Source organism: Carlito syrichta, unplaced genomic scaffold, assembly GCF_000164805.1.
Source record: "Carlito syrichta isolate Samal-C Ts95f unplaced genomic scaffold, Tarsius_syrichta-2.0.1 Scaffold314352, whole genome shotgun sequence".
Taxonomy (NCBI): domain Eukaryota; kingdom Metazoa; phylum Chordata; class Mammalia; order Primates; family Tarsiidae; genus Carlito; species Carlito syrichta.
Window position 1 is genome coordinate 146,896 of NW_007258448.1, and position 24,585 is coordinate 171,480.

The 24,585-nt window shown below is 38.0% G+C and overlaps 1 protein-coding gene across 3 annotated transcripts in view; it reads right to left on the reverse strand.

The window, feature by feature from the left end:
* Window positions 1–474: 474 nt before the first annotated feature.
* The window catches only part of SMAD1 (SMAD family member 1), a 72,808-nt gene continuing 48,697 nt past the window's right edge, over window positions 475–24,585 (reverse strand). For all 3 annotated transcript variants that reach the window (XM_021719283.1, XM_008071513.1, XM_008071514.1), the window contains 5 exons: window positions 19,101–19,358; window positions 16,479–16,595; window positions 12,507–12,728; window positions 5,069–5,325; window positions 475–1,847 (listed from right to left, as the gene is read on the reverse strand). In XM_021719283.1, the coding sequence (XP_021574958.1) occupies window positions 1,704–1,847; window positions 5,069–5,325; window positions 12,507–12,728; window positions 16,479–16,595; window positions 19,101–19,358 (998 nt within the window). In that variant the 3' untranslated portion in view covers window positions 475–1,703. The remainder of the gene's footprint in view (window positions 1,848–5,068; window positions 5,326–12,506; window positions 12,729–16,478; window positions 16,596–19,100; window positions 19,359–24,585) is intronic.

A 24,585-nucleotide genomic window follows, 5' to 3' on the forward strand; every position in this document is an offset into this window, starting at 1 on the left:
CTTTTTTTTTGGGGGGGGGGGGTGGTGCATAGATGAAGGTTGGGATCATTCCAGCCCCAAGGGGTTTGAGAAAACTATCTTTTCTCTTCTTGCCCTCTGGGTCCTCACTCCCCTTTCTACATTGGTCCACAGTCACTCTTACATCCTCACCCAATGTTTAGATGCTGGCACTTTCAGTTGACTGAGTGGTCCCCACCAAAAAGTGTTGCTGTTGTTAATTCCTCACATTCAAAAGCGTATGTTTAGATTTTGCCAGGCTTTTCTTAATTTTTCAAGTTCTACATGACCTTTCTTTTCTGACTTCAAAGTGACTCTGTCCTCTTCATGCTGTGGTGGTGTCCCTGTCTCTGTATTAGCAACTGATTTGTGTTTGGAGAGAATATTTGAGGGAAAAAACCTTCAAAAGACGAGTATACTTTACTGAGCCTAAGATCTAATAGGCGAAGAAAGAAAATGACAAATTTTTAATCAAAGTAAGCAATAATGACAAGTTTATTTAAAATTTCCAGTAGAGAAAACCCACTAGTTTTGAAATAAAAGTACTCAATGTACGAGAGTGTAAGTGAATATAAAAGATTAACAGAAGAAAAATAAAACCAAACATAGTACAAAAAAATTAAAAAGGCTTGAAATGGTTTCAAACAGGGATGTTCTTTAAATCCTCCAAATATTTAACAGAGTTACTAGGTTTGGCAAACAATTCACTTGAAAATTAAAGCCTATTTATTGTGTTGTAAACTCCATAAAAACTGCTTATTAAACTCAAGCACGCCATACAATTGGTACTGAAACATACAGGCAGTTAATTTCAGAAAAGCAGGAATTATTCATTTGCTCTCACAGTTATAGGAATTAACCAGCTGCATAACTGCTTTTTGAAGAGGATGGGATAGAAGAATGCCAAAAAAAAAAGGAAAAAAAGATAAAATCTCTAAAGAATTGAAACACAGCAAAATTCAGACACCAGATTGTTTCGTTAAAGCAACCAGCTGAATTTTTACAGTATATTCTACATTCGCGGTTTTCACCCCCGCCCCCCCCACCCGCCTCGATATTCCTAACCTCACTAGTCTAATCAATTCTTAACTTCCAAATATTCTGTACATACATATTTAGCAAAGAGCATACGCCTAACGTTATTCCAACAGCAGTATAGTCAGCACACAATTTTAGAAAGATTATTAGGTATATCGTCGAGATTAACCTTTACTTAAACAAAAATCGTCACTAAACAAATAGTTTTAAAATATTATGAAACCCCATGAAAAGAAGACTCAACCTGGGCTCTCTAAACCTGATAAAAAACACACTTCAGAAAGACTATTAATGCTCAACTTCTGCCCAACGATGACTCTAAAGTGCCAAACACACAAAAAATCTCTTAGGACCATTTTTCTAGTAGATAATTCGTCCCTGGCTTGGCCATCTCTCCTTTAACTATACACAAAGTCCTGCTAAACATCTGCATTTTCGTTTGATTTTACAATAGAATGTGACAACGTAAACTAAACAGGTTCTTGATATCAACAGTATGTTACCAAGGGATTTGTTGGTTTGTTTTTACATTTCTGAATCCAACAGTTGGTCGCGGAGGTCAAGTATTATCAAGGCTCCTTTGCCAGTTCTCAATCGTGTCTGACTCATCCATCCTTCAAGTACATGCAAGGCTCAATAGTTTTCAAGAGGCAGAAGCCTGAGGCCGTTTAAGACACAGATGAAATGGGATTATGAGGTGAACCCATTTGCGTGAGAACTTTATCCAGCCACTGGAGGGGGCCGTGCAGATGTATCTCAATCCAGCAGGGGGTGCTAGTCACATCCTGGCGATGGTATTCTGCTCCCCAGCCCTAGAAGAAAACATTGGAGGTCATTTGTTTTAAACTCAGTGGTTAAACTTACTACGTACAAAGAGTTCACATCATCGGGGACTCTGATTAAAGCGTGGACCGCTTCCACCAAAAAATACACACACGTGTACAAACGCACACATAATTGGGCAGGCAATTTCAGGGGATGGGTGTTAGCTCCCCGAAGTCCATCCGTGAATTCCAGATTTAAGAATTACTGGTCTTGGGAACTAAGGTTTTAAAACATATTACAGAAGTTGTTTTAATAAAGACACTTATAAACTTTCATTTTCATGGCCCACTGCGTTGCTGAGAGTAATGTAGTAGCTAGCTATCATTACATTCTCATTTTAACCATCAGGAAAAGCCGGGGTATACGGACCGACGATTCATTTCTTCCCTATTCAGCCACTCATTTGGACCCCGAGCTCTTGATCTTTCGATCTCTAAGCCAGACTGCAAGGGTAGATGCAAGTATCCAAAAAGTCATTACTGACACCTAGCCATGCCTTCAATCAATAGATTCCATCATTCATTTGTTCAAGCAGGTAGCTTGCCCAACATCTTCAGAATTACTGAAGTAGGATGATAAAGTTCCATGGAAGAAAGTCACTAGGAAAAACAGAAGAGGAATTTTGCTACCGCAAGGCAAAAAACTCTCTGGTACAGGGGATGGTGGACCATTGAGCCATGATAGACCGGTGGGGCCTTGTTTCCTGAGGAATGTCAGAAAAGGCTGGGCTTTGTTTCTCTCTGCCTCCCCCCTACCCTAGTGGTTTCAAGAAATGTATCCGAATATCAGAACTTTCAGGAGAAAGCAGTAATATATGAACTACACGTATATATGTATGTCTGCCCATGCATCTGTAAATATATCAAAAAACTCCTACATTTAATTGACAGATTAATGTGCAGGTTACCTCCATGACTCTAGCCCTGAAGATCTAGAAATAAACACATGTTCAGGGGGACTGACTTGGAATTTTCAGACATGGGATTGTTTAAGGTGCAAATAATGTATAAAACATATGTTTTATATTAACATACAAAAACGATCATCTTAATAGCGCAAGACTGGCTTTTATTGTCAGTAAAACATTCTATAGCATTTCTCTAAAATGCTGAGCGGGAGAGGGTAAAAGGTATGCAGTCCTTAGAGAACAATGTGAAAACAGTGTGCTTTTTTTTGGTAGCTAATACATGATAAGCAGCTGCCCTGTACCATATTAGCAGGAGTTTTTACATAATATTTGTTTATCTTCAACTTTCTAAATCCAACTTCCCAGCTCTATCTACTACGTCTTGTATCACCTCCATTCCAGTGTTTTTCATACTGTACTATAATTAAACATATGCTAGCCCATAGCAGCATACTGAAGATAGACTTCAGGTGCCTTTTCAGCTTTGTATTACTTCTCTGAAAGAGTGCTAAATATTTGTGAATGAGTGAAATATAATAAATGTTGAATGCATAGCTTGGCATTATAAATATTTTTTATTAGTGTAAAGATTATTTTTACTTGAATAAAAGTAAACTATTAAGATTGTACAAAGGTAAAATAATTAAAATTGATTGGGTAATCAACGTGAAATGAGTTTGAGGAGAAAGCTAATTGGAACATTAGCGTCATAATTTCTTCTAGAGTGGACCTTCAAGAGTGGAATCACCAAGGGGCCTCAGTAATAATGATCACAGTTCCCAACTCCATCCACCCCCGTTTTAAAGATGATGAACAGGAGAACCACGAAGAAATCTGCACCGTAATCACACAGTTAAAATGATAGCTAGAACTACAGCCTGTGTCTCTTGACTCTCAAGAGCTAGTCTTTCCCCCACACCCATAAAAACAAACTTAAAAAAACACTTCTGGCAAGTCACTGTGCTTAGTTTTAAAAATCATTTGAGCTAGGTCTCAAGTAAAGAAAAAAAAAAAAAATGGGGGGGGGGGGGTCATGGCTTTTTAAACTAGTAAACTTTATATCACCGTCATTGTATTCCAAGGCTATACTTATCATTCAGTTCTCTCCAAGTCAAAATTAAACGGTGACTGTTAAAAATGAATGAGAAAGATCTTTGTAGTCTCAAATGTACACAGCATATAGGTCAACCTTTTAAAGGGCAGAAAGCCTCCCTTACTACTAAAGAGGTACTGGACTCTGCGGCAAATAACTCAACGTATATTTCAAGAAAACAAATGCTGAGAGAACACACTGAAGATCTGCTAAGATGATTCGAAGATGTAGGAAAAAATAATTATATTCAGGAGAAGATATCTTTGATCTAAAGGATGATTAACAAAGCGAGTCTCCAAAATTATCCTCCGGAATAAATACATTGCAGAACAGGTTTAACAACAAGTTTGGTGAGCTTCTGAAGAGGATATAAAAGGTGACTGCCTCACCCAAATATATAATTAGTTTTGTTTCTCAAAGTAGCAGAGGATGAAAAATTTATTTTTGAGAATTCAGGGACAAGTCAGTCAGTTACTAAATAAATCACGGACTCAAGAAATCTAATCAGATATTTAAAGTTTTTTGAGATTTCAATGTGCATCTAAAAGTTTTTATGTCTCAGATGCAGAAGATGAAGCAGGAAAGAGATCAATTATTATGTGCAATCTCTTTAAGCTTTTCCCTCCTCAAATCTTATATTGCAATCTTAGAGTTAAGGCATCTATATATCTTTGGGGAATGACCTTATTACTTTTGAATTATAAGAAAATCATGAGGTTTACCGAAACCATTAAAAAAATCTGACCAACCAAAAATAATTCCAGTGCAAAGAGCTTTTATTTTTACAAAAAGATCCTTTGCTTATTGTTGAAACAGAAACAAGCATTGCCATCATAAAAGAACTAAAAACAAAGAATGAAAAGAAAGGAAGATGTGTTTATCCAATTGATCGCATAAAATAACCATGCATTTAAATTACATGTTAAATGTATAATATAACATATTCTAATGGTATTACAATAGCTAAAATAGTGCTATGTGAATAAGGAAAAGGTTATTCAAGTGTACTACTACTGACATTTAACGAAAGTACTCCTATATCCCAATGATATTCTTCTAATAATTGACATGCTTGTTAAAGTTTTAAAATGCCGAGAAAATAAGTCAGCTAATATGGACATATTATCAAGAGGATATATTTACATACTGCAAAAAAGCACAGCGAAAGTATGTTTAAACCCTGGCTAGAGGAATCAGAGCTTACCTACCTTTACAAAGCTCATACGTATAGTACACATTTTTGTGAGCTCATAGACCGTCTCGAAGCCGTGGTTCACAGACTGGGCCAATAACTGAGCAAATTCTTGGTTGTTAAAAATCTTTAAACTACACCCACTCGGGATCTTGCAAACAGTAGTGGGATGAAATCCATGATGGTAGTTGCAGTTCCGACTTTGCACAAAGATGCTACTGTCACTAAGGCATTCAGCATATACCTCCCCTCCAACATAGTACAGATGAACTCCTGCGGGAAGACAAAGCATATCATTTGGTTATGATCTTTTTTTTTTTTTTTTTGAGTTGGAGTCTCACTTTGTCGCCCAGATTGGAGTGCAGTGGCCGCTCCCGGCCACCGCAGCCTCGACCTGCTGGGTGCCGGTGATCCTTCCACCTCAGCCTTCCAAGTAGCAGGAATTACAGGCATGCGCTACCACGCCTGGCTGATTTTTTGATTTATTGTAGAGATGAGGTCTTGCTGCCCAGGTGGGTCTCGAACCCGTGGGCTCAGGCAATCCACTCACCTCAGCCTCCCAAAGGCATGGGATTACAGGCTGAGCCACCGAGCCCGGCTATGGTCATTTTTTATAGTTGAAAGGCCCCTGGGCAGCCTCAACATATAAGCATAACTTTACATGGATCTAAATGTTGATTATTAGATATTCTCCAAGTCCTGCACAACTGACAAAATCTTTTTTGTTGTTGTTTGAGTTGGAATCTCACTCTGTTACCCAGGCTGGAGTGCAGGGGCATGTTCATGGCCACCACAGCCTCGACCTGCTGGGTTCAGGTGATCCTTCGCCTCAGTCTTCTGAGTAGCTGGAACTACAGGCATGCGCTACCTCGTCCAGCTAACTTTTTTTTTTAAGAGATAAGGTCTTGCCACGTTGCCAGGGCTGGTCTCGAACCCATGAGCTCAGGCAATCCTCTCACCTTGGCCTCCCAAAGTACTGGGATTGTAGGCATGAGCCACCGCGCCTGGCCTGATAAAATCTTAGCTAACTGTATTGGTTAATACAATGTCCACATGTCAACAAGCATGTCTAGGAGGTTTCTAGAAAACAATAGAACAAAGTCTCTTAAAAAGAATAAGAAAGTATAGCGATTTCATCTTGATAAGTGTTTAATGCCCATCTGGCCATGGATGAAAGTATATTCTCGCTCTAGAAATACAACATAAAATCTGGATTTTATATATTCACTATAAAAGCTCTGTGGCATTTATTCTGCAGCTAAGCTGTTTGGAAAATTTTAGGGTTGAGAGAAGGAAGGAGCAAGAGATACAGAGAAACTAGAAAGCCACACATGGAAGAAGCATTACGGGGAGGTATAAGAAGTAAGGTCCAGTATTAAAAACCTAGAAAATAATTCATACTGTGTGAAACTGGACCTCACTGAACTACCACCTGCTCTAAACTTCTGCCTGGGAGACCTAGGGTGCCAAAAGTGTAGGAAATTGATCTTACTCAGCCTTTAAAAAAAGGAAGAAGGGGAAACAACCCATTCTCACAAAGCCCCGCACCATGAAGGGAGATGATTTGACACAGGCCACCCCGCCAACAGAGTCAGATCCCAGGTGGTTTCAAGTCATTCATCTTGCAGGGAACTTTGGCATGGCTTAGTCAATGCTGCACTACTGTCTCATACAAAATATGTGTTGTGTTTAGATGTACACACAGTGGTTACAACTTTGGTAACAATTAAATAGCTGCTAAGGCAGAAGCCCATTTTTTGGGCCTGATGTAGAGAAAACTTAAGAGAGTGTGTTTTACTGATTTTCCTAACTATAAAAATGATGAATTTTCATTTAAAAAAATTCAGAAAGTAAATTAACATACAAAGTAGCAGAAAATATTATCACTCCTTTAGTGACCCAGAGGCAGTAACTGTTAATAGTTTATTTGACACAGGTCACCCAGCAAACAGAGTCAGATGCCATGTGGCTTCAAGACATTCACCTTGCAGGTCATTCTGGCATGGCTTAGTCAATGCTGCACTATTGTATTTAGTTGTGGGTATCACTAAAATTTCTCTGCAGACATTTAAAATATCTGCATGATTGTAAGGAAGTAACAATTTTTAAACAATTCTCCCATTAGGAGGGGTTGAGACTACTTTTCTGCTATAGTAACAATGCCATGACAAATGTCTCTGGACAATTTTCGATGGTATCCTTAGGAGACAGTCCTGAAAGTTAAATCATTAGATCGAAGCTTTGGATTCACTTTGCAAAATGACTTTCCAGAAGAATGGTGTCAATTCACACCCTCACCACAGTGTGTGAGTGACTTTCTCATTTTATCTATGCCAACAGTGAATCTGAGCTTAAAACAAAAACAAAATTTCCCTAATTTATGGCTGAAAAATAATTGTTTAATTGGCATGTGAGGCAGAATATGCTCTTACTAAACGATTTCTCTTGTGAATTCACTGTTAATATTTCTTACCTATTCATTCCCCTGGGGTTTTAGTGTTTGTTTGTTTTTTTTAATTTTGTGATGAGCTGTGCATATAAGAAGGATATAAATAATTTATTTATTGTTTCTCTGTGAGTCCCTTGTCATTTAATTTTGTTCATGGTATATTTTTTAACCTACAGGGGGCTTGCAATATTTTAGTCAAATCTCTTATGATCTTTTGGTTGCTTTTCATGCTTTGAAAATTTTCTACTTCTCCAATCAAATATATATATCCTTTTTAATGTCTTAATTGTAGTGGCTCAAGCCTGTAATCCCAGCTTTTTGGGAGGACAAGGTGAGAGAACGGCCTGAGTCCAGGGGTTCAAGACCAGCCTGGGCAACTTGGCAAAAGCTTGTCTCTACAATAAATCAAAAAATAAGTGGGCCGGGTAACGCACACCTGTAGCTCCAACTACTTGGAAGGATGAGGTAGAAGGATACCTGAGCCCAGCAGGTCAAGGCTGCGGTTGATGGAAAGCATGCCACTGCACTCCAGCCTGGTGACAGACTGAGACTCCAACTCAAGAAAAAAATTCAACTCATTAATCTATTTGTACATAGGTATGAGGTCAGGATTTTTCTTCCCCAGCCCCCAAAAGCTATGTTTGTTATTGCAGGACCTTAAAAGACTACTGATTTGTTATGCTAAAATTAACATACATTAAATTTTTATATATAGGATAGTCTAATTTATTCTACTGTTTGTCTACACATTGATTTAATTGTAGGTTTACAACATTTGCATTAACCATAATGCCAAGAATTTTTTCTTTACTCTTCGATTAAATAATTTGGCTATTCTCACTTATTTAATCTTCCAGGGAATATTCAGAATACATTATCCAACTTTCAAAAAACATTGATTCTGACAAGAATTGTTTTAAACTATAAATTATATTATAAAAAATTAATATGCTTAAAATGTTCTCACAATATTAAGTCTTTCCTTTAAGGAACACAGCCTGCCTATTTATTTATTCAAATTTTCTTTCTCTCTCAGTAAAATTTGATTTTCTTTATGCTATTCTCACATATTGTCAGCTCAGATTATTTCCAACAAATTTGTTTTCTGTGGCTACTGGGAATGAAATTTTTCCCACCATTCTATTTTCTAACTGGTTATTACCAGATTAAAGCAAATTGACTTACATAATTTTAAAAGAACATTCTCTGGAGGTTTCTAGATAGATAATCAAATCATTTGGACAGATAAAACACCCGTCCATAATATTGGGGAAAAGGCACTCACATACTTCTGGTAGGAGTGTGAATTAATAAAAACTTTCTAAAAAGTAATTTGGTAAAATATATCAAGAGCTTCTGATCTACTAATTTCACTTCAAGAATCTGTCCCAAGAGGCTGGGCACAGAGGCTCACATTTGTAATCACAGCACTTTGGGAGGCCAAGGCAAGAGAATGGCTTGAGTCCAAGAATTTGAGACCAACCTAGGCAACACGGTGAGACCTCGTTTCAACAAAAGTAAAAGATAAACTAACTGGGCATGGTGGCGTGTGTCTGTAGTCCCAGCTACTTAGGAGGCTAAGGTAGAAGGATCGCCTGAGCCCAGCAGGTTGAAGTTGCAGTGAGCCGAGATTGTGCCACTGCCCTCCAGTCTGGGCAACAGACTCAGACTGTAACTCAAAAAGAATACCATATCATATGTAAATAATTATCATATCATCATACCATATCATCAAATAATCAATCATATCATCTGTAAATAATGATAATCTTGCCTTATTTCCATTATCCATAATTCTACATTTGAGTATACTACTCAGGAAATCTGGAACAATTTAAAATAACAGCATTCCCAGAGTCCTTATTTTCTCCAGAATCTTTTAAGAGGAAATGGCTTTTAGCTACTTGTGGGTAATAGTCATCTTTAGAATTTAACGAAAAATATACCCTTCCCTCCCAAATGTATGCAAAATTGTGTTTATATACAATTTCAGAAGCTTAAGACCATAAGAAATTATCTATGTATGTTATGAATCCAAATTCTAGCATTTCATTATTAAATGTGTATGTAATTCAGCTTTAAAAAAAACTTAAGAAAATATCTATAAATTCCTGGTTTAAGAGTTGCTGGGTTTTTTTTCCTCTCAGGATTAAATGTTAAACTCTATCTTGAATGCCTTTTAAGCACCTATTAAATCATATTTTAATCTGGTCCACTGCTCTAAATTTCATAGTAGTCACTGTTTTTACAGTTTTATTCTGGAAATAACTTCAAACTTACAGAAAAGTTTGAAACAAAACAAAGAACATCTATGTGACCTTTCTCCAGATTCATCTCTTGTGACAATTTACTCCACTTGCTCTGTCACTGTGCCCTACCTCCCACAGCCCCTCCACACACACCCTTATGTATATATGCGTGTCTGTATTTATTCTGACACAGGATTGTTTTAGATAGAGACAGATGGCGAGTAGATAGATATCTCTGTATATACATAATTTCTTCCTGAACCATTTCCTTAGTTACTTAAGTGTGTACTTCCTAAGAATAGGGTAGTCCTCCTACAAGGCCACGGTGCACTTAGCAATGCCAGTACATTTAACACCGTTCTAATCCACCATTCATATTCGTTTTACCTGCTGACCTTAATAACATCCTTTATAGCATCTTCCTGTATAGCATCTTCCTGATTCTCCCTGTCCAGTACAGAATCGAGTCCAGGGTCAGGTACTGTACACAGCTGTCATATGACTTTAACCTCTGGTTGATCTGAAACATTCCTATTCCTTTGTCTTTTGACTTTGATGTTTTGGAAGAATACAGTTCCCCCTCACCCTTTTTAATGGAATGTTCCTGGCTCTGAGTTTGTCTGATGTTTCCTCAGGATATACTGAGATTTGCATTCTCAGCAGGAATTCTACAGGTGATGCTATGGCCTTCTCAGGGTCTCACATCTGGAGGTATAGGTTACCCATCCGTCTCCCACTGGTGATGACAATTTTGCTCCTCCAGTCAAGATAGGGAATCAATTATATAATCATATTTAAAATACAAATTATACAATTTCTTCACTGTATAATTATTGCTTTTTATTCTCTCTTGTAACTACTAGGTAGTTTGAGGGAAACCACTTTAAGACCATGCAAATACCCTGATTCTCATAAAAAATTATCTTTATATTTAGCATCCATTGATGATTCTTGCCTGATCCTCACTATGACGGTTACAAAATGACTTGCAAAGTCTAGCACTTGTTCTACATTTATCAACCAGCCTTTCCCATTCATTTGTCTATTTATTATGGGCATGGACTTATGAATTAGTATTGTTTTTCAAAAGTTTAAAATTTATTACTGAATTTCATAATGTCGATGTTCAAACTGCCACAGAGTTGGCCAGTGGAAGCCCCTCCAAGCTGGCTCCCGTGACATGCTCCATTATTTCCCTAGGCATTTCTTTACTTTCTGCCACAATAAGATGTTCAAGGGTCTTCTTGTGACCTGTCCCGACCTTGAGGTCAGCTACTTCCCCAAGGAGGTTAGGTTGCTCTTGGCGAGACATGATGTTAGAGATGGTGATGTAAGCACTAGAGGTGCTTATTGCTAGTGAGTATCTATGCTTCTTGGCCCTTTCAGCAGACAGACCAGAAATGTCTGCTGAAATACATGCACGTACAGACACAAAAACATTTATGCATACACACACACATGTAATACATGTAAATATGCATACATGCATATATATATGTGTGTTATTATTATTATTATTTTGAATCAGAGTCTCACTCTATTGCCCAGACTAAAGTGCAGTGGCACGCCCACGGCCACTGCAGCCTCGACTTGCTAGTTTCAGGCGATTCTTCTGCCTCAGCCTTCTGAGTAGCTGAAACTACAGGCATGCACCACCATGCCCTGCTAATTTTATGATTTATTATAGAGATGAGGTCTTGCCGTGTTGCTCAGGCTGGTCTCGATCCTGAACTCAGGCAATCCTCTTATCTCCACCTCCCAAAATGCTGGGATTACAGGCGTGAGCCACCATGCCCAGCTTATGTATTATTAAAATCATGATTTCACACTGATCCCTCCATCTACCTCCAGGCAATTATTGTTTGCCCTCCTCTAAATCTGTGTGTAGAGAAGAAACCCAGGATCCCAAAAATGTCCACACATTTAGTCATTTGCTTAATCTTATAATGCATCTGAAAGTTTCAGAACTGTTTCACTCACACTACTATGAAATAATAACATCTACTAAAAAGAGTTCAGGATTTATTTTAAATACCCCTTCTTGCCCTACCCCACCTGGCCTAGACTGAGGAATATACTATACTAATTAGTTCATTGTTTTCAGTTCACTATCATATTCATGTGAAATATAATTAAGTTTTAATTTGCTTTTAATTTTAGGTTGTAATTCTCTCTTTTTTTTTTGAGTTGGAGTCTTACTCTGTTGCCCAGGCTGGAGTGCAGTAGCATGCTCACAGCCATGCCAGCATTGACCTGCTGGGCTCAGGAGATCCCTCCGCCTCAGCCTTCCAAGTAGCTGGAACTACAGGTGCACGCTGCCATGCCCGGCTAGTTTTTTGACATATTGTAGTGATGAGGTCTCACCAAGTTGCCCAGGCTGGTCTCAAACCCCTGAGCTTGGGCAATCCACTTGCCTCGTTCTCCAAAAGTACTGGGTTTACGGGCTTGAGTCACTGTGCCCGACCTGTAATTCACTTTTAATAGCCCTTTTATTCTATAGCAAAAAAGAACAGTGCCCCAAAATAGCAAATCATGATTTCAACTAATTAATGTCAATATTATGAGTGTTGACAGACCACAAAAATCACTGATTATAAGAGCTTCCATATAATACAAACTGGAAAAATATTTACAAACTGTAGCAAATGAACATTACCTAGTCTTTGCTACACTAGTTTGTTACAGGAACAATTCAGTTCTAGGGAAACAGGAACACAAGAGACAAACATCTGAAAGAGGTTAAAGAGAAAACTCGCCTTTTCCAATGTGCCGCCTGGTGTTTTCAATGGTGGAATTCCGGTTAACGTTGGAGAGCAGCCCAAGGCAGAAGCGGTTCTTATTGTTGGAAGGATCAGTGAAACCATCCACCAACACACTTGTGGAGGAGGCATGGAACGCTTCACCCACACGATTGTTGAGCTCATAGTAGACAATAGAGCACCAGTGTTTTGGTTCCTCATAAGCAACTGCCTGAACATCTGTAAGAAAGAAAAGGTTGGTTTTATCAACCAAGGTTAGTGCCTCGGGCTCTCAAAACCTGAAACTGTGTTGTAGAGTTGGCTCATGATCATGGCATGAAGATATGGAAAAGCAATCGCCATTATAATGTGAACAGTTTCTCTATGATGTCTAAAGCAGGACTTCTAACTAAGTACAGCATCCTCCCTTAATTGGAAAACAATTTTCTCCAATTGCTATGAGATAGCCAAAACACCAGCTCAGCAAGCACAGCAAGGACATTTGCAGAATACTAACAATATGCTAATTGTCCCGTAATATGCAGAAATGGAAATCACCCTGACCACAGACCCTGGTTCACCATCTAAAGAAACGCAACAAGTGACAAGTGAAAAAACAAGTGGGAGGAGAACAAGTGAAGTCAGGAAACGTGCCAAAGGGGCTGGCATCAGACAGAATGACTTTTGGCAAAGACTTAATATGCCTATGCCTTTTCAAAGCAATACTAATCAGCTTCTAATTATTGATAAGAAGTGATTTCACTTCATACTAAGCTGCCAATAACGATCACAGCTCCAGCTTTGCTCCAGTTCTCAAACTCAGGAAGAAATCTTGCCAGCTGGCCATTCTTGCAGAATGAATCATATCTTTCTCATCCAGATTTCATGCTAACTTCCTTATATTTGCTTTAAGTCATGCAGAGCAGGTGTGTTTTGTCTCTCCATTCCCAGAATGGGCCAACAATGGAAATTACCCAACTTTACTGACAGGATGCAGCTTGTTAAGTCAAATCTCTTAAGACTAACAAATCTCCAAACAGAACATGCTTCTAAACACTTGCAACTAAAAGGTTTTAAAGATAAATTCCTTCTGTAGTAAAACCTCTTGTACCACCGCTTTAGAGATTCCAGGAAAATAAACCATATATTTTCAGCATACCAATATATAATGATCTGAGGTTTATGAAGTCTTGAGTGTACAAAGAAAGAAAAGAAAGCAAGGCTACATGAGAAACACGGACTATAACTGCTAAGGGAGAAGCATCTCTGTGTTCTTAATATCAACTTTCACAAATACAAAAATGCACTTTATATTAGAATTTGGCAAAGAAAATGAGGAAAATGATAAATAAAAACCTTCACATACATTAGTTGCTTTACATATTTAAACAGGTTAGCTAAAAACATATACTGTCTTCCTGTTTGCTAAGCAATTCTACCATTTCAATTTTCTATATTTCAAAGAGAAAATTTTGGTGATTTACAAGTGCGAAATCTTAAGGAAAGCTGCACCATCATTAATAGAGGGTTTTTCATTGGCTATCAGGATTATTCAAGATACTATTCTTCTAGGTCACAGGCTGACAAATTTTTTTCTGTGAAAGGCGAGATAGATTTTGTGGGTTGTACATTCTCTATCACAACTACTCAACTCTGCCCTTGTAGCACACACACAGCCATAAATAATATGTAACGAATGAACATGGCCATGTTCTAATAAAGCTTTATTTACAAAAACAGGCAGCAGGCTGAATTGGCCTGTGGGCTGTAATCTGCTGACCACTGTTCTAGAAAAATCACCAAAGGTTAACAAAGAGAGAGAAAAAGAAAGAAAAGAGTGAGCCGATATTCCTTCCTCATGAAAATATTAACTGTTTGTAAACAGATTCTAAAGGGAAAAAAAATTTTTAAGCCATTTAAAAGTAGAAAATCTTAAAGCTATTTACAGGTCAGTTCCCTCATATCAGACATTTTAGCTTTAACAACAATAGTTACGGGGTCCACATTCTCATAACAGTATAGTAATACTGTGCCTATTCTTTCCTGCTATCCTGTTCCCAAATACAAATTTCAAAGATGTGTGAAACAAGGGTATTTTCCCCAACCAAAGTCTTTATTTGTTGGCTCATAATTAAATGTCGGAAAGGATATGGTAGAGATGATCAGGAACCGTAAAACACAGAGCCAATAAAAAAAGGCATTAAAAACATTTTACTGATTAAAAAGGCATATATTCAAATATATTATACTATACATCTAAGAACGTTTCTTTGAGTTCATTATCAATTTTTTAAATAAGGGAGGCCCAAACTTTACCTGTGTGACGACCATTTGTAGAGCTACTCCTGATTTGCACCCCACATCCTTAAAAATAAATAAAAATAGTCTCCCACCAAGGATACATAAGACAAGTTATGGTGGAGGAGAAAAATATTAAATGAAAACACAAGATGAAGGCAATCCTGTGTGAGTCATAATTATGCAAAAAGATAGAAAGACTTGCAGCCTGAGGGTCCCTGTGCTGTGAAACATTGGAAATATTCGGCTAAGTTTTTCCCCAACACATTTCCCTGATCATCTCTGGGACATCTATCCCATCCAGGGAAGGCAGACCACATCAACATTTTTGGAGACTTGAGGTCTACACAGCTATTTGGTTACTGGGGTGAAATATATTCCAGTCAATGGATTACTTTAGCTCTTTTTTCACATGATCAATTTTTAGTAGATTTTTTTTAGAGCGGCTTTAGGCTCACAAAAAAACTGAGCATAAGGTACAGAGATTTTCCATATTCCCTTCTCCCACACAAGCACAGCCTCCCCCACTACCAATATACCCCAGGAGAGCGGTACATTTGTTACAACTGGTGAACCTATGCCAACACATTATTGTCACCCAAAGTCTGTAGTTCACGTTAGGGCTCTCTCTTGATGTTGTATATTCTATGGATTTGGACAAATGTATAATGATATATAGCTACATTATAGTATCATACAGACAATATCAGATTTTAAGTACATTAAAAAAAAAGTAATCCTGGCAAAGTCCAAGGTACCTCCGAGTTTAATAAAAAAGCACTGAGAATAAAGTAAGACATATCTAGTAGTAAAATAGCATTTTAACTTCAATTTGTATAAACCTTATATAAATTGAACAACCCATGCCACAGCAGTGAAGACGTTCCTCCACGAGTTGTTTGGAAACAGTTTAATTTGCCAGTGTCACCCTGGCTTCTGACAGATGCTCAGGGATTCTACCAAACGTATATACCTGAGTTTTCTGCCTGCTTAAGCCTATTCAACTTGCCAGTGCAGAGTTGGAAGAGTGAAGGCATCCACCCAGTCCCCACCAAGGATAATAAAGCTTGGAAACAAAGATCCACCCTTTACTAGAGAGGGAAGGACCTTCTCAGTTCTGCTTGCAAGTTCTTCATTCAGGGTGAGAAGAGGAAAAACTTGTGCCTCAATTTTTTTTTGTAGTAACAGAGTTAGAAACAAACATAGTAAGAAAGAAATGCTATTAGTTTTTCAGTTGCAGTTACATACACAGAGATAGAGGCTAGAAAATAAATGGGGCTTATGAATATCCATCTTAACTACAAAAGAAACTTTTTGGATAGCCCAGTTACATGAACTTCCAGTTCTGGAAGTCACCAGTGAAAACTCTACTAAGTACTGTTAGACGCAGTGTTTCTCAGTTACATTTTGTCCATTTAAAAACATTTTCATCACCAATTAGATATTATTAAGCACGGAAGATCTAAACAGATGATTATGTTCAGGTCTTCATTAGTTAAGCCAGTATATTTCTTTAAATAAAAGACTTACACAAATAATTATTTCTACTGAGTTTCTTTTATCATTGTGCTTGCTCTATTTTTTCTCAAATAGCTCTCTTTTTAAAGACTAATGAAAATTTGTGAAAGAGGTTAACAGGTAGACGGCTAAACTGTAGACTTTATAAGCGGGAAAAGTAGCAATTCATTTTACCTCCTCTACTGATTTCTGAGGGTAGTGGAGGTGCCATCATATTTGTGTCCATTGGCTGAGAGCCATCCTGGGTCATGGGGTCTTCGGGAGGCAGGTAAGCAGGTGGGGGCGTATCAGCTGCAAAGTTTCAAAAAAAAAATTATTGTTTAACTCCTAATAAACATACATGCTTAAAACATATATTCTTTTCTGTGCCAAAACTCTTTTAAGAGATCTAGTGCCCATTTCAACTTCCTGATTAAAAAACTGGCTGCTACACACTGGACTTGATGTATGATTTCTGAGAAGTATCACTATCCCATCATCTCATACATTTTTAGGGAGAATTCAGGGGGAGGAAAAGTACGATCACGCCAGTTCCAGAAGTCACCTATCTGGGATCATGCCATTTAAAAGCCACCAGGGGCAACCCCTTCGGGTCCTCTTCCACTGTGGAGTTTTTCTGTTCTCTTAATAAATTCTGCTTTCAAAAAAAAAAAAAAAAAAGCCACCAGAAGAGCATTTAAACATACTTTCACACAATCCACTCTGACAGGACCTCTGCATGTCCACGGCACTGCTAGACTGAAAATTTTTGAAAGTTACATTGGACTTAAGAAAAGGAGCTTCAGAGTCTCTTGCATTAAACCTTTTGGGAAATTTACCAACTGAGTTTCATTACAGTCTGTTGACTTAAATTGCTAATTTTCTATGACTTTAATCAACTTGTCAGGAATACCTTCTCCCTACCTATTTAAATAATCGAGTCTTTTTAACCTAGTAACTGAGTAATATAAAATAAATCAGTTTATCACCATTATCTTCTGTTTCAGAATTTACATATCAGTTTACATATCTATTGCTGAAAGAAAGAACACCATCGCAAGTCTTGGATTTCTATAAAGGATATAGGTTTCCCCAAATAATCCTTTTCCATTCTCAAACAAGTTCCTCACTGGCTACCAAAGGCCCATCTAGCATATATGACAAAGGCCTGGGGATTAAATTTTACCTGACGGAATCATGAAAAGTACTCTAGACCACTCAGGGCAACTGTCAAATACAAATACAAAGACAGCTCCTTCAGAGACTCCCAGTGATTTCCAAGATGGATTCTCTAGCAGAACCATATTCCAGGAAATTCACCATCCAGCTGCTAACAAGCAATGACTCAAAGCACCGAGACAGGACTACAGGGACCCTCCCTGGATGTCTTTCCTAGCCTTTCTCTAGTTTCTTTTAATTCAGTTTCTTCCTTGCAGCTGTAAGGCTGACTCTGCCTTTACTTCAAGTCAGGAACGAAGACCAAGAGCCTCCTCTGAACCTGAGTCAGCGAATGTCTCTGCCTACAAGCTGGTGAAAATTTCATTGGCAACCTATGGCATCAGCACCACCAAGAGGGGACCAGATAATTATTGGTGGTATTCTATGTTCCCACAAGCATCTTCCAATCATTGCAATGGCCTGTGCCTGACTCCTGACAGCAAGGGACAAAGTGTAAATTCAAGCAGTAACCTCCAGTTCACTCTTGGGCCCAAGCTGGGTTGCCACTGCTCAAAAATCTTCTGAAACTAATCTCCTCACCACTAACCTGCTCATCAAATCCAATGGGATTGAGAGGGAAGGAGTGGGGTGCACAGGAAATCATGATATTAGTTTGATTTTTAAACGAATCCATCTCCCACCCTCATCCCAAACACATGTGGACTGAAAAACAATGCAAAATAAACGGGCTTAAAATAGAGCATAAAAAATACATGAAAAGAAAGCAATATAAAGTGTGAACCACCTTTCAGTTTTTGAAGGCTCAGTACTGATACTGAATTCAAATTTACTTAAAAACATTTCAAGTGGCCAATAACATGGTTGCCTATGTTAGCAGACATCAAGTGTATCTTTGTTTAGGGTATCCTTCTTGAGGTCTACTAGCAAGAAATTTGGCACTTTTTTCCCTGAGATGCTTATTAACCTATAACTAAAAATATAATGTCCTAATTAAGCATTTATTTTGATACACATTATACCATAAGTTATAGCTAATAAAAGAGGATCATTATTTTTTGTCTTTGCTAAGTTGAACAAGCAGATGGTTTCTAGTACTTCTGTTGCAATTCATTTGTTGTTAAAGTATGTTTCTTGGGATTACATCACCATTTAAATGAATTTCATTAAGTAAGGCGGTACGATCCCTTAGGAAATATCTTTTCTGAGGTTGCATTTACAGCAGGGGTTTTCTATGTATGAAAACGATGTTAATTAAGGTTGTATTTCTCATAACAGCAAATGTGTAGACATACTCTTTTTCTCTTTCTTTTATCAAGAGCAAAGATTGTAACAATTCTGCCACTCCCAGAAGGATGCAGCTGTTCCAAAACCATTTAAAAACAAGAAAAAAAAAAAATACAGCTTATTCAAGCATCTGTGCCTCACCAAAAAAAAAAAAAAATCAAGACATTTGCTGACTTGGCCACGAGGTCTCCCTACAACAAAACTTGTATTCTAAGAGTATAAGAGCACTGTGCCATGTACCAGGGCTGAAAAGCTTCCTCCTCTCCAGGTTGACCCAGCTTCTCGGGTTCTTGGTGACACTGTGACAATACCGTCTGATCTGACCCTGGAATGTCACTGAACGTTCCAACCTACCTGGCATCTGGAAGGGACTTCCTGGGTCTGAGCTGGTGGGAGAGTGAGGGTAGGTGCTGCTGCTGCTTCCAGGAGAGTTTGGGTAACTACTATTGGGAGAGTGAGGAAATGGGTGGCTGTTGGGTTGCTGGAAAGAATCTGGAAAAGTGGCGTTGAGTGGCATGTGAGGTTCATTCTGTCCTAAGTTACGGAACTGAGCTAAGAGGCTGTGCTGAGGGTTATATTCGCTGTGTCTTGGAACCAGAACTGGAGGAAGTACTGGAAAAAAAGAGAAATAAAAAGAGAAAAAGACAAAAATGAAAATGATGAAAATCTGTAAGTACATTACAATAAAGTTAAAACATAACTGTAAGTGACAACAAATTATCTGAACTCTTTCCTGCCGCCAACCCCAAAGAACCATTCAAATGAAAAGCTATTTCACACTCAGGAACAAATGAAGTCTCTTCAGAATCACAGATGACGTATGCCTGTGATCTTCAGGACTGACCAACTGCCTGGGCATAATCTGCAAAATACATTCTGTTAGGTTAAAGATATTAAGGCTCCCTCATTCTTAAATTTTTCATTCACTGAAAACCAAAGCACAATTAAGAATATACATTATCATTGACCATTCCACTTCACAGCCCTGCTAAGATTTTCTGTTTAAGAGTGAAATGTCTATTGGATGGTATGAATTATTCACCACAATGTTTTAAACTGATATACTAACTCACTTTAACACAGAAAGAAGTGAAGTAAATAAAGCTGAGAAAGTAAATATTATACAAGCGGCACAAAATCAAAATATCGGGAAGACAGTCATTACACAAAATATGTTCTGTAGGACAGAAATCATGTTTGGTGCCATCCTAGGAGTCATGCTTTATGCACATCTCTTTTCTAGGGATCTTAATGTATTGATCCACTCCTCAATAATCCTTACCACCACCTGATAGGTCAAGAAACAGGTCATAGGATCCACATTTTGCTAACTGAAAGCTCACGGTAGAAAGGTAGGCACCTGTTAAGCAAAGATAACAAACCCTGTCACTCCTGAAAGATCTATAGGTTAGGAACCTAGGGAGTTAATAACTGGCACTGTCATGAACCTCCAAAACCTCCTGAGGCAAAGCCATTATAAATATAGTCATCCTAGGAGGGAAGGGTTGGCTACCAGGCAGTTACAGAGCCCTGACCAGGGTCCCCACATGGGTCCTACTGCAATTCTCCTGCTCTGTGACTCCAATTAGAAGAGAAGAACAACCCATTTTGTAAACTGCATGAAAGGAGAGAGGAGGAGATTTAAAACCTATGCTTGTTGTTGGTAGTTAGGACTCAAAATATATTTTCCCAAAGAAAACACTTAGTGGCACTAGGACTTGAGTAGATTTTTGAGGATTTTCTAGGGAATCAATTAATTATACCATTTCTAGGGGAAAACATGCTCTTACCACTTGAATTATCATCTATTTATAAGTTGAAGACTGTTTTCCTTTTAACTAAAAATAGGTTTTTGGGCCAGGCGCGATGGTTCATGCCTGTAATCCCAGTACTTTGGGAGGCTGAAGCACGAGGATCAGTTGAACTCAGAAGTTCAAGACAAGCCTGGGCAACATGGCAAGACCTTGTCTCCACAAAAAAGAAAATAAGATTGGTGAGGTGGCGGGTTCTTACCTCTGACCTCCCTCTCTCCATCCTTTGAGCCCTCGGTTCCTTTTGGTAAGCAGTGGTCTTTAGAAACCAAAGTCTGGGATCTAGCGGTGTTCTGTATTTCTACTGGAGTCACGATGATTCTAGACCTGTGTGTGTGTGTGTGTGTGTGTGTCTGTGTGTTTGTGTGTACACACGCATGCATGCTAGGAATTTTGAGTTTACATTGTTATCTACAAGCCCAAGCCAACCCCACAGGGCTTTCACTCGCCTTCCTCTATTTTACATCTGTGTCTTCTTACTTCAGGTGAGAACCCTGGGCACCAACATCATAGCTATGGATTTTCTTAGTCCTACAATACGCTTAAAAAAAAAATCAGAATTGATGTATCCATACCATCTTATAAAATAAACATACTAAAACAAACAAGTTTGGGTTTGCTTGCTTTTTAGAATTTTTTTGGTCTACAAATTCCTTGGATTCATTCAAAATTTAGTTGGACTCATTTCCCCTTTCAGTGTTATTTTATTACATTGAAACTGTATTCAATTCTTCCTTCTCAGTGAGTTTATTGAACACATTTGTTGCTGTTTACATTTAGGTTTAGGAGTTTCCCACCCCAATCCTTGTTGATTTATTTCACCTTGTTAATACAGAGAACATGAATGTGATTCCAAAAGTCTAAATACACTCCTTTCTCTTAGTCCCCCTGACTCTCATTCCCTAATAGGGTAACTCACCCCATTGTTTTGATTTATCCTGTGTTTCTTCCTGAAAAAAGCAGATGGATGTATGCTTTCTTATTTTGTCTTTATTACAAAAAAATACATTTAGTGGGTATTTTACCATATATAGCCTGCTACAAACATATATTCTTTTGCACTTGGTTTTTCACCAACATCCTAGAAATAACTTCATATTAGTGCATATAGATCTTCCTCATTTGCTTTTACAGCTGATAACACCACAGTTCATTCAACCAATCTGCCATGTCTGGGCACTTAGGTAGTTTACAACATTTTACCATCACACATAATACTGCAGCGACTGTGCATATATATATGGAACAACTGTCCAACGTGTGTCTTCAGGGCGAATTCCTATGTGAAATGCACATACCTCTGTGACTGTTGAGTACCTCTTCGTAGTGGCTGTACCATCTTGCATGGCTACCAGCAGTGCATTTTTCCCACAGCCTCCAAAGCAGACTGTCAAGCTTTTGAATTCTGACAACTTGATGGGTAACAAATGGCATTTTGGTGTAATTTTAATTTATATTCCTCTATAGTGAAAGTTGATCTTCTCCATGTATTTTAGAAAGTGCTTTTGTATCTTTGTGAATAGTCAGCTTATGTCTTTTGCCCATTATTGGTCTTTTTACTCTTCATTTAAAAAATGTATACTAGAGATATTAGCCGTGTGGTATATGTTGTGGATGTTTTTACCACAATTTATCGTTTGTCTTTTGACTTTGCTTATGGTTTTTGGTAGTCAAACTTATCAATATTTTATTTTATTGTATACAGATTTTTGAGTCATATAAATCCTCCTAGATTGCAAAGATGAATTCATCCATGCATTCTTCTAGTGCATATAAAATTGCATACATTATTTAGATCTCTGATCTATTTAGAGTTTAGTTTTATTTATGGTACAAGAAATGGACCTAATTTTATACCTTTCCAAATGGTTAGCCAGTCACCCCAGTATCAGTTATTAAAAAGCTCACTTTTGTCCCAGTGATTAGAGATACCATTTTTCTCATAAAGGCCCACGTATGTTAGGGTCTGTTCTTAGACATTCCATTTCATTCTATTCTATCTTTTTTTTTTTTTTTCCCAGTCTGTGCCCAGTATCGCTCTGTCTTATTTATAGAGGCTTTGTAGAGGTTTTAATATCCAATAGGACCAGCTCCCTCACAGTTCTTCTTTTCAATGCTTTGCAAATTTACTTACATTATTTGAAGACTATTGATACTTTAATGTTACTTTTGTATCCTGCTACACTGGCTGAATTATTTTGCTGCCTAAGTTAGTTTCATCATTGATTCTTTATGGAGTTCTCCAGGTATAGGATCATGTCCCCAACATTTTACTTTTTCCTTTCCAACTGTTTTCTCCTGACTAACTGCACTGGCCAACAGCGCCAATATAATGTTAAAAAGCAGTGGAGCTGGCACTTACTTTACTTATTCCTGACATTGACAGGAATGCTTTTAGTGTCTCTCTTTTAAGTAAGACGCTGACTTTAGGACTGAGATGTGCACATATGTATTATGTTAATGAAGTGCCTATCCATTCCTACAGTTAAGTGTTTTTATTAGGAATGGGTGTGGAGTTTTTGTCAGAGCCCTTTTTAGTATTTCTGGTGGTACTATTATGACTTCTTTCCTTAGGTCTGTTAATATAGTGAATTATGCTTGCATACTTGGCATAAAAAAACACTTGGTCATGATGTATTATTTTCTTAATGCAGTATCAGAATCTGATCACCAATGTTATTTAGGATTTTTACATTGTATTCTTAAGTGATACTAGCCTGTAAGTTTTTGTGTGTGTATTATCTTTATCAGGTTTTGATGTCAACATTATACTTTCACAAACGTTTGTGTGCCCTGAAACAGTTTCTTTCTATGCAGTGTCTCCATGTTTAGTTGATTTCCAGCTAGGATTGGCATTTTCCTGTAGACTTGTTCCTGGACAAGCTTCTCTGTTCCTTCTATAGAAATAAATTTGTTTTCTATTTCTACTGAGACTAATTTTGATAAATTATTTTTTCCTAAAAAATTATCTATTTCAGCCAGGCTCGGTGGCTCAGCCTGTAATCCCGCGCCTTTGGGAGGCAGAGATGAGTGGATTGCCTGAGCCCGTGGGTTCGAGACCCGCCTGGGCAGGCGAGACCTCATCTGTACAATAAATAAAAAAATTAGCCGGGTGTGGTAGCACGCGCCTATAATTCCGGCTACTCGGAAGGCTGAGGCAGAAGGATCGCCGGAGCCCAGCAGGTCGAGGCTGCGGTGTTCGGGAGCGGCCGCTGCACTCCAGTCTGGGCGACAGAGTGAGACTCCAACTCAAAAAAAAAAAAAACATATCTATTTCATCTAGGTGTTCAAATTTATTTGCATAAGGAATGCAAATCTTTAATTGTTAAATTGTTAACAACTATTTCCCTGATTTCTTTTTTTTCCCAATAGAAAATTCCCAAACTATCCCTTGATTCCTATTTTTTATATTTGTGTGTTCTCTCTGCTCCCCTCTTATTCTTGGTTAAATTATTCTGTACTTGGTCTATTTTTTTTTTCCAAACTGGATTTGGCTATGTCGAATTGATCTGTTTTTCTACTCTCATCCTCATTATTTTTTGCTTTTATTATTTCATTCTGTATATTTCCTTTTAGTTTACTTTGATGTTCCTTTCCTAGCTTTTTGATTGGAAATTAGTTTTTATTTCATTTTTACTGATAGAGTCAAAATGTTCAAGGCTATTTGTATCCAGCATGACACACACACCTGGGATGATGGGTGGTGGCACCTTAGTTTGAATGTGTTGATTTCCCACTGCAGTGTCACATACAATTCTAACGATGTTATTAATTTCACAGAAAATTACAGTGAAAAATGACTAACAACAGCTAGAAAAGAGATAAGATATAAACTAGGCTCTAAAACTAAACCTTTTGTGTAGGAGACAATCATCACATTAATCGTCAGGCGATGTCCATATTTCACAAAATGAACATAACATCATTACCATCACAAATAAGAACTACGAGCCGGGTTCGGTGGCTCAGCCTGTAATCCCGCGCTTTGGGAGGCTGAGGTGAGTGGATTGCCTGAGCCCGCGGGTTCG